Raw genomic sequence first — 15930 nt, 5'->3', positions numbered from 1 at the left:
ACTTGAGAAATTAAGGGCCCTCAAGTCACCGGAAAATGGCTGGATAAAAGGGAATGTAAATGTGAGGATGGGTCACCAGGCTTGACTTCAGGTGCGCTAGCCTAACCTAGTAAAAGATCCTCCTATTCACTGTCAGTATATTTATGGAGAGAGCATGGCCCAGGAGTCGGGGACAACAACTCAGGTTCTGAATGCTGGCTCTGACGTTTACTGGCTATGTGACCTTAGGTGAACTGCTTAACCTCTGGGGGTAACATAATCCCCATTCATAGATTTGACGTGAGCATTAATATAGTTAATATTTATAATGCACCTAGCACAGATCCTGGCACACAGTAAGCACTGTGAAAAGTGTTCATTAAATAAAATTAATTACTGACCGAACACTCTTGAAAGCCTGTGCCTTAAAAACTCCAATTTTGTTTAGAATGTATATGCCTAGTTCAGAATGCTCACACAACAAACAAGAAAACCATGCAGCTTTCCAAACATTCATTTCGTACTTTGGGACGCTAATGTATTCTCTCTTTATAGTCAGTTATCTATATCTGCATGTTTATAAAATATAGCTATTCAGAGGCACTTGGTGTTTTCAATGTTTAATGTTGTTTTTAAAACAGTGTCTGAACATACATCTTTCATATGAAAATCAAGGTGGACTTAAAATTCAACTTACATTAAAATTCTCTCCTTTGAGTTTAAGACCTAAAAGCAGGGTTGTGGCTGTTAATCTGGTTCTTTCAGCATAACTGTGTCGACTAAATAAAAAGAACTGTGTCAGCAAGTGGCAGCTTTAATTACCAGTTTGCTCAGCCACCGCCACTTTGCTTGACAGTTTTACTATTTATAATAAGAAAAGGTTCAGATGTGGTGTGACACAGCTCTCCAGGGCAACAGGGAAGTACAGGGGGAGGAGAGGGAGGGGCGAGCAGGGTCCTGCCACAGCTGTCTTCTCTGGGATTTTAAGTTAATGCTTGATTTTTACACTTGAAGATCTATTAGCAGAAGAAGGGCTGGGAGAGCTGGGGTCAGCTGGAAAGGATGGAGTAGCTGGGGAAGAGTGACTGAGATGGCAGAAAAGAATATGAATTCAAGACCTTTCACCTCCTATTTGTGTATTTCAGCCTACAGGGTCAAATATCCTGATAACTATAAAAATCCAAGAACATGATAAAAATGCAATGTAAAATCTCTACTTAAACATGATCATCTGTAATACAAGTAGTTTAGCCACTTCCTGTTTTCTTAGCTTGAGGAAATAAAGCTTTACACTCTGTGAAGGCAGGGTCTGAATCTATGCTGGCTGTGGTTATAGCCCTGGTTGCTGAATGACTATTGGTTGACTTAAGTAATTTGATGATGAAAGTAATTTGAGGATGACTCTCCTAATTTCATAACTGTGTTCTTCTATGAAAGAAGCTGCTGAAATCAGTATAGCTCTAAATAAGTCAGGGCATCATTCAATTGTGGTATTTCTTTTTTAATCATTTTCAAAGTATATCAAAGCAGTAGCTGTAGCCAGGATTCTCTTACTTTCAAATTCAAATACTACAAAGTCAGCGAATGCCACCCTGTAAAACTGAAACTACATGATGCCATTTTTTAAAGCAAGTGCTTTGTATATGTATATATTTCCTAAACGCAATTTCATTGAGCAAGAGAAAGAACTAAAATAAGACTGGTAATCATATCAGGAGTGCCAGTGTTTGATCCAGCAGCTTTTAATTTTCTCCCGTTTTTTTTTTTTTTTTTTTTTTCAGTACACAGGCCTCTCACTGTTGTGGCCTCTCCCGCTGCAGAGCGCAGGCTCAGCGGCCATGGCTCACGAGACCAGCCGCTCCGCGGCATGTGGGACCTTCCCGGACTGGGACACGAACCCGTGTCCCCTGCATCGGCAGGCGGACTCTCAACCACTGCGCCACCAGGGAGGCCCCAATTTTCTTCCTTTTTATTTTTCCCCCAGCACACCCTGTCCCATCCCTCCTTCCTTCCTGCTTTATTGGGGATATAGCACTAAACATAAGAAAGTCCCTGACCTTGTGGAGCAGACATTCTAGTGGGAAGAGAAAGAAAATAGAGATGCAAGCAAATAGTTAAATGATATGATTTCAATTAGTGTGACACATGGAAAATAAAGTGAATACTGGGATAGAGAGTGACTAGGTGGTGGTGTGGGGAATGCCTTTGATTACAGAGGTCAGGGAAGGCCTCTGAGAAGATGACATCTGATTAAGATCTGAATAAAGAGAAGGAGCCACCCAGGTAGGATCTGTGGGCAAGAACATTCCAGACAGTGGGAGCTTGTACAGAGAAACTGGTAAGCTCTAATTTTTCCACCTCTAATTTTATCTTCCAGATTAAATTCTCTTTCTCTGCAAACCCAGTCCCAATTTTCTTATAACACAGCATGTAACATGGCCCTACATGTAATACTTATAACACAGCATGTAACATGGCCCTACAACCCCAGCCAAGCACAAGGCCTGGCATAAAGTAGGGGTTTAACAAAGGAGTGATGGCTATGTATGACCTCTGTGAGCCATACCTGTTCTGTCAAGCTCTAAACCGTCCATCATGTCCACCTATGACCTGAGATACAAACAGAAGCTTCTAGAAATCACAGAAAGGAGCCACCAGCAACACAACGAGAGGTTTGTTCCTAAAGCCACTTAGATGACATTAGATAAGATTAGATAATCTTACACTTTTCACTTAACTTTGGCCTTGCCAACTTGGCAACTTACCATGCCCAGTGTACTCAAAAGAGTCTGCTTCATCAGGGGTATCGAGTTCATCCACATTGATATCAATTTCATCTGGACTGTCCAAGTTATCATCAGAGAGAACAGACCCTTCACTTTGATCCAGAGACAGATTGATATTTGGGGCTGTGAGTTTGATTCTCTGAGGATGACTGCCATTAAGATCCAGAGAATTAGGAGGTTCTAAAGAGATCAAGAGCAACATTATTAGACCATACACATGGCTGCCAACAGTGGGTGTGAGCCCCAGTGAAAAACAATTTTAAGGCCCTTTCAGCAAAGGCACACCTGCTAAAAGTCCTCGTGTGGGATTTAGACCCCACTCTTGGCCAGCAGGCCTCAGTACTGGCTCACCCTGGCTACATCAGCCCTGGCCATGCAGAAATAGGAAGTGGGAGCAGAGATCTAGTTTTTAGAACTGCCCTGTTCAGGTCTGAGAACTTGACATTGATATACTACTGAATCAAAGTTTTTATGATGCATATTACTTAAGAAAAACAGTTAAGCTTTACACATAACTTATAGTGATTCATGTAGACTTTATTCCTCTGAAACGGAGGATACAAACTTTATCTGTAATGTTTACAGACACTCCCCAAATACGTCTCTTTAGTTCCTGACAACTCTGTTGTGAACTTTCTTTGGCTGGTTTTTTTTTTTTTTGTAATAAAACTGAGGTACCCTCCCAGATTACATTCCTTGATCAAGCACTCGTTACTTCTTATGCCAATACTGCTTGATGTTGGTTCCTGTACCGTAGTGATAGTCTCCTCGTGTAAGGCTCATGGAATTAGCTCCCACTCTTTCACTGTTAATATGCATCTTGCTGTTCAAGAGCCTTTCACTTAACAGAAGCAGAGCTGGAGAAGTCATTTTTAACCAAGTTGATCCCAACTAAACAATGTTAGAGAGATACCTTAACAAAAAAATTTCAGGATTCCCTATCACAAAATGTTTTGAAGGCCATCTGGTATACCCACCAATTCTGGAATTCTAACTCTAGTCTTGTCTCTTGTCCTAAGGAAGTTCACACTGTTTCTTTGTCATTAAGATTTTTTTTTTCTGTATAGACAACACCTAAACTGTGTTCCATGTAATGTTTTTACGTATTACTTGAAAAAATGTTTCTATTGATCCGTCAGTTTGTAAAACATTGGGTTTCCATATTACAGGGATTCTCAGAGCTGTGCTGCCCAAAAGAAATTTTTTGTGATGGTAGAAATGTTACGTATATAACATTTTTGGGGGTTTTTTGGCCACGCCACATGGCTTGTGGGATCTTAGTTCCCCGACCAGGGATCGAACCTGGGCCCCCTGCAGCGGAAGTGCAGATTTCTAACCACTGGACTGCCAGGGAATTCCCACAATTCACTTTTTTTAATAAAAAGTGAATTGTGGACCTTGAAGAGTGGAGCAGACGTATGGTGGCTACCGTGCTTATTTGGCCATAGAACACTTAAGAATAGTTATGTCACATGATTAGTACTTTGAAGAATGCACTTTAAATACTCGGACAGAAATAAAAAATTGACTCCTTTCTCAATTCTAGGCTTGACTGATAATGTCAGGGTTCAGGATCTTGGTATGATCCTGTAGCTGGTACAGTGCAAAGGAGTGAACCTAGTACAGAGTGAGAGTCATATAGGTTGCAACTGAAATTTTTAAATTCCTTTTTGTATATGCCTTGGGTTGTAAAGCGTAGTTTGGGGTTTTTTGTTTGTTTTTCTTTTTTAATAATCAGGATACTGAGCATCCTTAATATTAAATCGCTAATTTTAAATATTCTCACACTTAAGTATAAATTAGGTGAACTTAGATGTTAGAATTTGGTATTATGATAAACAGCAGCCAGTTATCACAGGAACTGAAAACACTGGCAGATCCAGGCATGGCCCAGGAAATAAAGGGTGGCCCACACTAGGTGATGATTCAAGTCAACTCTGAAATTAACCACATCAAGCCTAACACCTTCCTCACACAGATTTTTTTCCTCTCTTCACTTTTATCACTGATATCACAAGTTGGATGCACAGGAAATGGTTCTCTCACTGAATAATGAACACGTTTGGATATAGAACACTGCTGAAGAAAATGAATGAACGCTTTCTCACCAGGCCTCATGTCTGCAGCACTGGGACTCAGCATTCCCTCCTCAAAGGGGATGTCCATTCCCACATCCTCTAACAGTAATCTGAAAAAACAAACACACAAACACAAAGCAAAGAGTGTAAAAAAATGTGTGGGATTTAATTTTCTTTGAAAAGGAAACCCAGAGATTCCAGGATGGCATTTTCAATAAACCAACCAAGTATGTGTACTGAATCCATTGTAAGTGGCCCTAAATTAGAATACAGACTTTCTGCAGTTACTGTGAATGAGAACCATGGACTCGGATTTTATTCTGTGTACAGAGCGAGTCACTTCTTCTGCCAGTTCTCATAAGTAAACACACCTCAAGAAATTCAGAAACAGGAGAAGCAAATAACTAATAAAATATACTTAAGGGGACATTTAATTTTTTTTTTCAACAAGGGATACAATATATATGCTTTGGAGTAAGTACAGACCTGACTTTGTACATATCTCTTCCTGTAAATTTGAGCATATTACCTAAACTGCTGTGGGCAGAGGAAAGGATACTCTGTTGATCTCTGTTTCTAAAACAGGGATATACCACCTACCTCACTGAGTTGTTGAAAGATTAAGCAATGAATGTAAAGTGCCTAACATTCCTGAGAAGGTGCCAACTGATGTTATTTTCCTTCCTTCTTTGAATATTTAAAGATTCATTGTGAATTATAAGTTGGTGAAGATGGTTCTGGTCATGAGTTACCATCTCTTCTCTCTAATCAGTGTTGAACCCGGGACTGTTGAACCCAGGACTTACCCACTTGGTAAGACTAGTGGAAGGGAACAGACAAATACTGGAGGAAACTGTGGCAAATCTATATGCTCTTGTAGGAAGCTGATCACTGTTCACAGTAAATTGCCCTTGACTTATTTTTATCTCCTGACCCTCGTCCAGTGCATCCCCATTTATCACGATAATATATATATATATATATATATATTTAACATCTTTATTGGAGTATAATTGCTTTACAATGGTGTGTTAGTTTCTGCTGTATAACAAAGTGAATCAGCTATACATATACATATACCCCCATATCCCCTCCCTCTTGCGTCTCCCTCCCACCCTCCCTACGATAATATATTTTTCTTCGTGGTGGCTTCCATGTAATTTCACTCATCTAGGGTGAATACCTCTGATGTAGACACCAATCTAAATTTAACCATGATAAACCTTTGTGTTAAAGTTCTAAATTTAATCCCTCCCTCCCTCTCTTACTGCGGCTCCTCTCCACCTCAGTCTGGGTCTACCAAACATTTGGAGTTTGCTTACCTGGATGATCAGTTTCTTCAGGATTCAAGTTAAACCCCTTATTGTTAACAAAGTCTATGACATAAACAAAGTCCTGTGTCTGTAGTGATAACTGTACTTGCTTCATTTATTCAGTAAATATGTATCGAGTGTCTACTCTGTGCTAAGGATGTAGAAGAATGAAGCAGACCAGCCTCATGCTTGTGGTGAAGATGCGATGATGGAGTTGAAATAATGAGGGGCTTCCCTGGTGGCGCAGTGGTTGAGAGTCCGCCTGCCGATGCAGGGGACGCGGGTTTGTGCCCCGGCCCGGGAAGATCCCACATGCCGCGGAGCGGCTGGGCCCTTGAGCCATGGCCGCTGAGCCTGCGCGTCTGGAGCCTGTGCTCCGCAACGGGAGAGGCCACAGCAGTGAGAGGCCCGCGTACAGCAAAAATAAATAAAATAATAATCATAATAATAATGAGGACTGTCGTCAGCAATTCAGCGCTGCTCCCCTGAGAGAAGTAAATGCCTGTGTCCTTACCCGTCAACCCCACAGACCCCTTCAAAAACACAACCCCAGGGAGCTACTTTCTCCATACACTTGTTGTGGCTTCTGCCCTATATGTTCTCTGAAATGAGTCCTGCACCCTAGTTGAAAAACAGTGAGCAAGGGGTCAGCGTGTGGGGTCAAAGGCAATAAACGTATTGGCAGGAACAAGATAACCCTTGCCAGAGACGCACCGCATGGGATGCAGCAAACCAGACTGTCCAGCAATGGAGGTGGGGTGGTAGGCAAAGAGAAGGCCTGCTCTAGGCCCCAGTTTGAAAGTCCTGGGACCCAGAGGGATAGCTGTCTAGGTTTCCCATGCTGTTGCAGTTTTTCAGATCTCCTTACAATGACCCCTTGTCATCTGAAGTAGTCTGTGTGCGTTCTCTTTGACATCAACCCTGTAGTACCTGTAAAGTAGCAAAATGCTGCTGTTGAGAGTGGCTAGATTCAAGTCTTAGCTCTACCCCTTACTGTGTGTCATATGGCAAGTTACTCAATCTTTCTGTGCCTCCATTTCCTCTCCAATAAAAAAGAGAGACTGTGCAATGCCTGAAAAGAACACTGAAAGAAACGAATGTTATCTACTTCATTGTAGTTCTTTTTGCTATTATAATTGCCTTCTCCATTAGCCTTGAAGCTTCATGAGGACAGAAACCATGTCTGTCTTCTTTACTATTACATCTCCAGCACCTGGTAGAAATAAATACCCGATAAATATGTGTTGGATTGAATTACTGAACTTGAAATCCCCTAAATGCACATGTACATTCTTTTCTCTAGTTGCCTATGAGTCAACCTTAAAAAAAAAAAAAAAAATGACATCATACCTACTTGCTTCAGAGAGCACATAAGGGTGCTGGCCTTAGCGCCAAAATAAATATGAAGGGTTTAAAAACAGACAGATAGTATCTGTCTTAAAATTTTGTAGGTTTTGTTGATGTTTGTGAGTTATAGGCAACATCATGGAATAACTGAAAGGGTCCTAGATATGAGGTTATAGTCCTGGGTTACAGTTCTACGGTTAGTACTGACAAGCTTATTAACTCTGAGAAAATTAGCTGACCGTCTTTGTGATTTTAAATGAAGATAATGAATACGGAATATTACAGTGACTGTGGAGAATAAACAATAACTAGAATACATGAGAAAATACTCTGGAAATTATAAAGCATTCACTAAGCGTAAGGTATTGTGTTCCCTCATTTTAAACATAATAGCAGGATCAGTGATTTAACTGAAGTCTGTGTCATGGTTGGACAAAACATATATTAAGGTTATTAAAATTGGGGTATCAGCCTAGGTAAGGGAAAATGTCAGTGCTGCACAAATGTCCATAGAGCCTATTAGTGCCCTGGACTCACTGAAGTTAGTAAATAGAGCCTTTGTCTCTCAGCGCCCCTTTACGGCACAGAGACGCAGTTAAGAAAGTGCTAGAAAACCAGAGGCGGCATACCTGAGGGAAAAGAGAAGCTGAAGCTGTGACCAGGCAGTGATCGGAAGAGAGGGACTCACAAACCCACAGATATTACAGAAGGCCGTGGGGAGTTTTTAGGAAATCCCTGGGACAGAGAAGGAACGCTGCACCAGAACAGCCCAGAGGCAAACCTGGCAGAAACCCAAGTTGTGCCCACTGTAAATACTTCAACCACATTCATACATTAGGTCTATAAATATTTGTAGAAATGAAGTGGCCAGAGTAGTTGGCGATGGAACAGCATGGAGTTTTACCAATGGTGAATGGAAGCCTCTTGGGATCTGTTAGGTAACAAATCAGTCCATAGTGAAGGTTAAGTATTTTACCTTACCCAACCGTAGTCACTACCTAATCAGGGGTTTTCTCTGTACGGAAGGGAGCTACCCAACAGGCTGGGGGTGTTATAAACACTGAGTCTGACTCTACTATTGCTGCCCTCCCCAGCAGATGCTCGGCTCCACGTCGCCATCTAGAGGACGGATCCAGAACTGTTTGCTGGGCGGTTTTATAAACATTATCGCTCTTCACCAATAGTTCTGGCTCTCCGCCTTTTGTCCTCCTCTGAAATTAGGGTGGCCATGTGACTTGCTTTGATCAATGAAACGAGGGCGGAAGTGACAGGTGTCACTTCCGGGCAGAAGAATTAGGACCAAGTGTAGGTGCCACGTGCTGTTCCCCACCTTGGTGGCTATGGAAGAGCTCAGAACAGGGGCTGGGAGGAGAAGAGCCCCTACTGGATAAAGATCGTTGGATGTGTGAGCGAGAAAGAAATCTTTCTGTTTTACCCTGAGATATTGGGTTTCTTTGTTACCACGTGCTAACCCAGGCCATTCTGAGTAGTATAGCTGATCTTTATGGTTTGTTTTGAAGGGAATATCTGACTGGCACTATGCCCTGACTTGGATGACCCAAATCAGGGCATTTCCCACATTCTCAACCCAGGCTCAGGGTGGATAAACATCTTCTTGTCTAGGTTTGCTTTAGCCTATAGGAACATTTTTTTAAATGAGGACAAAGCTCAGAAGACCATCAACTGCTTTTCAAGCATTCTATAAACTTGAATATGAATATAGCACCTTTATGGGTTTCTCATAGCCACCTAGCCCTTGTCAATTTACTTAATATTTTTCTTTAAATTGACTTAAGTAAGTTTGTTTTGAAAGGAAGGTTTGTTATCACTGTATATAAGGAAACTTAGAGTCATTCACCTAAAATAGTCACATAAATTAAATATAATCAAAATAAAACAATGCTATTAAATTCAAGCTAGAAACCCCTGGGCTCTCCCTCTGAGACTTTTCTTTATTTGCTTAAAAAAAAAAAAAAAAAAAAGAGGGATCAGAAAGTGTCTGGCAAGGTGTAATGTCATTTATCATTATAAATCCAAAGAAATGCTATATAAGACAGAACGCCCTAAAAGTAATTAATACATTTCCAAACTTGAAAGATACCGGGGGAAATCCCCAGGTGCTGGAAATGAAGAGTTATTCTAGAAAGCTGATGAAAGGTAGCCTGCAGGATTTTGGACTGGACATAGGCCTTTGGGCCCCACAGGAGAAGTGACCTCCAGGTGCTGGAAGAAACGCCTAGACCCTGAACTTCTAAATAAGGCCGTGGCCCTTAAAAAGCGGCCCTCTTAATGAAAGAGGGATAAGAATGAACTCTATCCTCTGGCCTTGGAAAGCACAGTCTGCCTGGAATCTTGGGTGGAAAACTAAAAGCAACCTATGAGAATTAGAGACACTGCTTGTATGCCAAGTATGTCTTGATTTATATTACCTGAATGATGTAGGAAACGCAAGTCAAAAGATTAAAATTAAAATTCACCTGGACCATTGAAGGCCTCGAGTCCTAGGGTTCCAAAAGAACCAAATACGAAACCACTTAATCATGCTACTTTTACTATCTAGGATTCACTGGAAATCCACTTAGGAGAAAGAAAAAACCCTCTGAAAGGTGAACCCACACCAACACCCTCACCCACACCCACCAAACTACTAACTAAACTACGGAAAAACACTATGGGGGATTGCCAGCAGATGCTGTAAACAGAAGAACTAGCAATAAATCTTTTAAAAAAACACAAAAAGCAATATGAAAGAGACTATAATAATTAAAGAATAATTTTTAAATCTTCGTGGTGTTGAAGCACTGAGATTTGGGGTTGTTTGTCACAGCAGGCAGTGTCATTTACCCTGAGTAGCCATGCTGGTTAGAAAAGGGAACATCTAGGGCTTCCCTGGTGGCGCAGTGGTTGAGGGTCCGCCTGGCGATGCAGGGGACACGGGTTCGTGCCCCGGTCCGGGAAGATCCCACATGCCGTGGAGCGGCTGGGCCTGTGAGCCATGGCCGCTGAGCCTGCGCGTCCAGAGCCTGTGCTCCGCAACGGGAGAGGCCACAACAGTGAGAGGCCCACGTACCGCAAAAAATAAAGGGAACATCTAAAAATAATAATGCAGAAGTGTTGATGATAAAGTGATATAAAAAGAAATATCAGAAAAACAATAGCCACAGGAAAGCAATTGTCACAATATTAGTAGCAAACAAAACAGACTTCAGGCAGAAAAGCATTATTAAGGCTTAAGAAAGTTATTACTTTATGATAAAAGGAGGAATTTCTCAGAAGATATATTGATCCAGAGCCAATATGCTTTTAACAACATAGGCCAAAAAATCGAATATAAATTATAAGGAGAAATGAACTTCATGGGGGGAAATTTGAATGTCTCAAGAATTTAGGAATCAATCTGAAAAAATGCATAAAGATACAGAAGATCTGAACAAAGTACTAACATAGCTTGGTCTAATGGACAGATCCGCACTCAAGAAAAATACACAATTTTTTCAAACTCATGAAAACTATATAGAATGTCTTGTAAAATACCAAAAGTCAACATTGCATGTACCTTATTTTCTGACTTCAGGGCCATATATAAGAAATCAATCATAAAAAGACTAGAAATTTAAAAACACATCTGTAAGTAAATGAACAATAAAGCCCTACGTGTCAAAACTTGTGAAAGCAGCTAAAGAAATTCCTAGAGGAAAATAAATAGCCTTGAACTCAGATATTAGAAAAGAAAATGGATGAATTATCTAAGGGCTCAACTCAATCAGGAAGTCAGAAAAAGAACCATGCTCCTGGGTGATTCAGTGCTATTTATACTGAATCTGGGCACCCCTCTAATCACAAATACCACCAAGTGGGGAACAGTGACGTAAATAGAATCTTCCAATTTGAGAATGGATCCCATGTATGTTAGTAGATTTGGTGTTTCTGGTACTTCTGCTTCTTAATAAAGAAATTAGCACGCAGTAGCACGGCGGTCCTGACACCAGAGTAAAAGATCAACCGAAAAAGGAAAATTTTGGGACCTGGTTATATGCACCCTCTTGAGTTTAGACCAGGTACAAAGGTAAGCCCATTCTACATTGTATATCCTTCCAGCATTTATGAATCTGGAGGGATTTAACTGTTGTAGGATTAGCTTTGTCCGAGATCAGTTTCTTTTTAATAGCGAATGAGCAGTGAACCGAGACTTAGTGCACACACAGCACTGCTAGATTCTAATGTTTCCTGGCGGGCACGCACACCCAGCAGCAGGCAACAACCCTTTTAAGGAATAATCATTCTTATAAGACTGACCACTAAAAAATACAGCTCCGTAGAAATAGGGTAGCAGGTTAAGGATGTTAATTGTTCTTTAGAAAAATACCATATGGTTAAGCTGATAAATTTTGGGAAATGATTACATAAAGAGAAAGTTCCCTTGTGACAGATTTCATAAGTCACTTTCTCTAGGAGTGGAGATAAAATGAAAGAAAAAAAAAAGAAGAAACAAAACCTTTCATAAGGTGCTGGCCTGCTTTTGTTGAGTACATAAATTAGCCCTTTAAAGACCAATGGTTGGAGAGTTGCCATTTCAGGATCCTTGTCTGATAAAGTAGGCTGCACAATTTAAGATAAGGGTACATGCCACCCTGTGTGCCCCAGGGCTCTTATCACATTACTCAACTGGGAGGCAAGGCAGAGGCACTGGGGTTCACACTCAGGTTAATCAAGCTGATACCCAGGAAAGGATGGGAGCTTAGGTCCCACAACAGGAAGCTGGGTTTGAGCCCATGAAATGAGGCTCTTGTCAATAATTAGCTACCCCACTGGGCCTCACTCACCCTAGAAAAGATAAGTGTGGTGACTCCTATAAGTCAGCCAGCTGAGGCAGATAAGGAAGGGGGTGAGAATAGGGAAAGTAGATGACAAAAAACTAAAGGAACACAAGCACTGGGCACTCACCCAGTTACCACCTTCTCTAGGGATTTTGCCAAACCCCACAAACCACAGCCATCTGTTCTCACGTTCTCAGAGGAGAGAAACATTATACAGTCTCCTTACACAGGGCTGAATTCTCAAAATCTGCAGGTAGCAAAAATCACTTGCTGTCCAAATGACCCTTGAATTATAGCATATGTCGTTTTGTATAAAATCCTCTGTAGTAAACCTCATGAGCCCTAAAGTTTGAGGAACACAGCAGGAATAGAAGGAAAGCCTAAATATCATTTAAAACATTTGCTTTTCAGATAATAATTAATTAAATCCTTGGCTGTGAACAGGGCTGCATGGAGAATTCTACCTCTTGCCTGCAGGGTATATATTATTCTCTTTTTCACATGTTTTCTGAAACCTTAAGACATATCAATATTTGTTACTGAGAAGATTCAATTAAATGGCATAATCTCACACTGGGAAGGGGCATATACTTGTTTCTGGAGCAAATCTACAGTTCATAACTTGGATGACTCACAGGCATTTCGAATTCAACACGTACAAAACTGAATTCAGCATCTTCCTTTGCACAGGTCTGCTACATCCTACATTCTCTGCGGCAGCTTTAAAAAAGTGTCCACAAATTCTTCCTTTCAAAAGTTGGAGCCTAACACCCCCCCCCTTTCCTTAAGTGTGGACTGAACTTGGTGACTTGCTTTTAAAGAACAGAATAAGGTAGACGTGACAGTGTGTGGCTTGTCAGACTAGGTCCTAAAAAGCACGTGGAAGTTCCTCTTTGCTCTCTCCTGGATCACTCACTCTGGGAGAAGCCTGCTGCTGCCACGTCCTAAGGACGCTCAGGAAGCCCTATGGAGAGATCCAGGTGGTGAGGAACCAGGGCTTCCTGTAAAAATCCAGGAAGGAACTGAGGCCTCCTGCCAATAGCCATGTGGGTGGGTCACCTTGGAAGCAGATCTTCTAGCCCCCATGGAGCCTTCAGATGACTGATGTCTCAACAGCAACTTCATAAGAGACCCTGAGTCAGAATCACCTAGCTAATCTACTCTTAAATTCCAGACACAGGAACTGTGAGAGAAAAAATGTTGTTTTAAGCTGCTAAGTTTCGAGATAATTTATTACACAGCAATGGTCAGCTAATACCTTCCCCATCCCGGTGAACGTCCCTACCAATCACCTGTGAGCTCGCAAACCCCAAATTGGCAATCGTTCTTAATCTCCTTCTTTTTCTAACACTCCTTCCCAATCCAGCTGACCATCCTGACCGTCCAGTCTTATACATTTGCAACCTCCTCTCCTCTTTATTTTCACTGCTAAGACCTTGGTTCAAGTTCATTTTTTCCTCGCAGAAACCTGTTTCTGAGTTTACTCCCCACCCCCTTCAAATTGCTCACTCAGTATCTAACCATCTCAATCTAACCTTCTTGTTTCAGTCCTTTCATGTCCCCACTGTCTCAAGGGAAGGGTCCTGGCTCCAGAGAATGGCTCACCGGGCTTCACGGTCTGGCCTCCCAGGCCGAACTCGAGCCTCCTCTCCCATCGCTCACTCCCCAGTTGGTTCTTGTCTTCTAGAACTCAGCTTAGACATCTCAGCCCCACCCCACACGGCTGGGTCAAGTCCAACAGTACCCTGAGCTCACATTAAATGGGTATTTTTCATGATTTACAACAATCTATTCCTAACTTCTCTGGCCCCACCCTCCCCATTCCTCCCCACTCTCATCCCCCCTCCACACATGCACACAGAGGTCCTTGAAGGCAGGCACTCCCAGTGCTTAGCAGAGGGCCTAGCATGTGGTGGAGGGGAATAACTAACTATTGAATAAACACCCTTATTTAGAGACGGGAGGATGCCCTACTTTTCTAGCAGAGTGTTCCTCATAAGGTCTCACCACATATTGGAACTTGACCACTCAAATTGTCTACCAACAAATTACGTTTGATAACAAGTTCAGCTTTCTTCCAAACATAATTTAGAAATGCGAGGTGACTCTTACAGAAGTCATATCACAAAGGAGTAATTGCTCTAAACATAATAAGGTGAAGTTCACCCAGTGTAGAGTTTACAGTGCCCTCTTCCACAATGACAAAAGCACCTCTCAGATGCTATTAGGAATGACCCGGGGTGGGCCGGGGTGGGGGGTGGGGGTCCTCGGGGGGTAGGGGGGATGGGCATATTAAGTAAGGATGAGGTTCTTGCGAAATGAGGCGGAGGAGGAGTGGACGACCATTTGTCTTCAGAAATGAAAAGTCTTTAGGGTGAGAGTCAGCAGCTCCTGTAGGATGAGCAAGTGACCAGAGTCTCAGCACAGACTCCTGCAGCCCTGCCCACCCTCCACTTCAGCAGCTCAGCACCTCCTGGAATTTCTCTTTTGTGCTGATGAGTCTGTAGATACCTCCCCGCCTTACCATCCTGCCCGAGGGGATATGCTCACAAGGATTCCTCTCCCCAGCAGTGCAATGCAATGGCTGCACTGCCTTGGTTTTACTTCCCCTCAGTCGCTCAAGAGTGTGGACAGTCTGGCACCAGAAATACAAACAACGGGGGCCTACAGAGCCACTCTTCCAACTGCTGCTCAAGCAGTTATATTTGTTGATCCCCAGGGCATGGCAGGGGAGTTAAGTCTTTGACTTCTCTAGAGCTGGAGTCGGCAAAGTTTTTCTGTAAAGGCCAGATACTAAATTTGTTACGTTTTGCAGGCCACACAGTCTCTATCATAACTACTCAACTTTGCTGTAGCACAAAAATAGCCGTAAGATATGTAAGTGAAGGGGCGTGGCTATGTTCCAATAAAACTGGGTAGAAAAATAGGTGGCCAACTAACTAGATTTGACCTGGAGGCCATAGTTTGCTGACCCCTGTTCTAGATGAAAACAACTTGAATACAATTTCATTTCTCAAAAGGGAACGCTCTTACACTGTTGGTGGGAATGTAAATTGATGCAGCCACTAGGGAGAACAGTATGGAAGTTCCTTAAAATACTAAAATTAACATTTCTCCAAAGAAGAAATACAGATGGCCAACAGGCACATGAAAAGATGCTCATCATCGCTAATTATTAGAGAAATGCACATCAAAACTACAGTGAGGTATCAACCCACACCAGTCAGAACGACCATCATTAAAAAGTCTACAAATACCAAATGCTGGAGAGGGTGTGGAGAAAAGGGCACTGTCCTACACTGTTGGTGGGAATGTAAGTTGGTGCAGCCACTGTGGAAAATGGTATGGAGGTTCCTCAGAAAACTAAAAATAGAATTACCATATGATCCAGCAATCCCACTCCTGGGCATGTATCTGGACAAAACTATAATTCAAAATGATACATGCACCCCTATAGTTCATAGCAGCACTATTCACAGTAGCCAAGACATGAAAATAACCTAAATGTCCATCAACAGAGGCATGGATAAAGAAGATGTGGTACATATATTACAATGGAATACTACTCAGCCATAAAAAAGAACGATATATTGCCATTTGCAGCAACATA

General features: G+C 42.0%; 1 protein-coding gene across 1 annotated transcript in view; it reads right to left on the bottom strand.

Annotated features, from left to right (window-relative positions):
• The window catches only part of PRUNE2 (prune homolog 2 with BCH domain), a 272571-nt gene that overhangs the window by 44887 nt on the left and 211754 nt on the right, over positions 1 to 15930 (bottom strand). Inside the window, exons 10-11 of the mRNA XM_032634319.1 lie at positions 4874 to 4953; positions 2745 to 2945 (exon numbers count right to left, since the gene is read on the bottom strand). Coding sequence (XP_032490210.1) covers positions 2745 to 2945; positions 4874 to 4953 — 281 coding nt within the window. The remainder of the gene's footprint in view (positions 1 to 2744; positions 2946 to 4873; positions 4954 to 15930) is intronic.

Source organism: Phocoena sinus, chromosome 6 (assembly GCF_008692025.1).
Source record: "Phocoena sinus isolate mPhoSin1 chromosome 6, mPhoSin1.pri, whole genome shotgun sequence".
In the NCBI taxonomy this organism is placed as follows: Eukaryota; Metazoa; Chordata; class Mammalia; order Artiodactyla; family Phocoenidae; genus Phocoena; species Phocoena sinus.
This window is presented reverse-complemented; position numbering and strand designations above follow the sequence as displayed.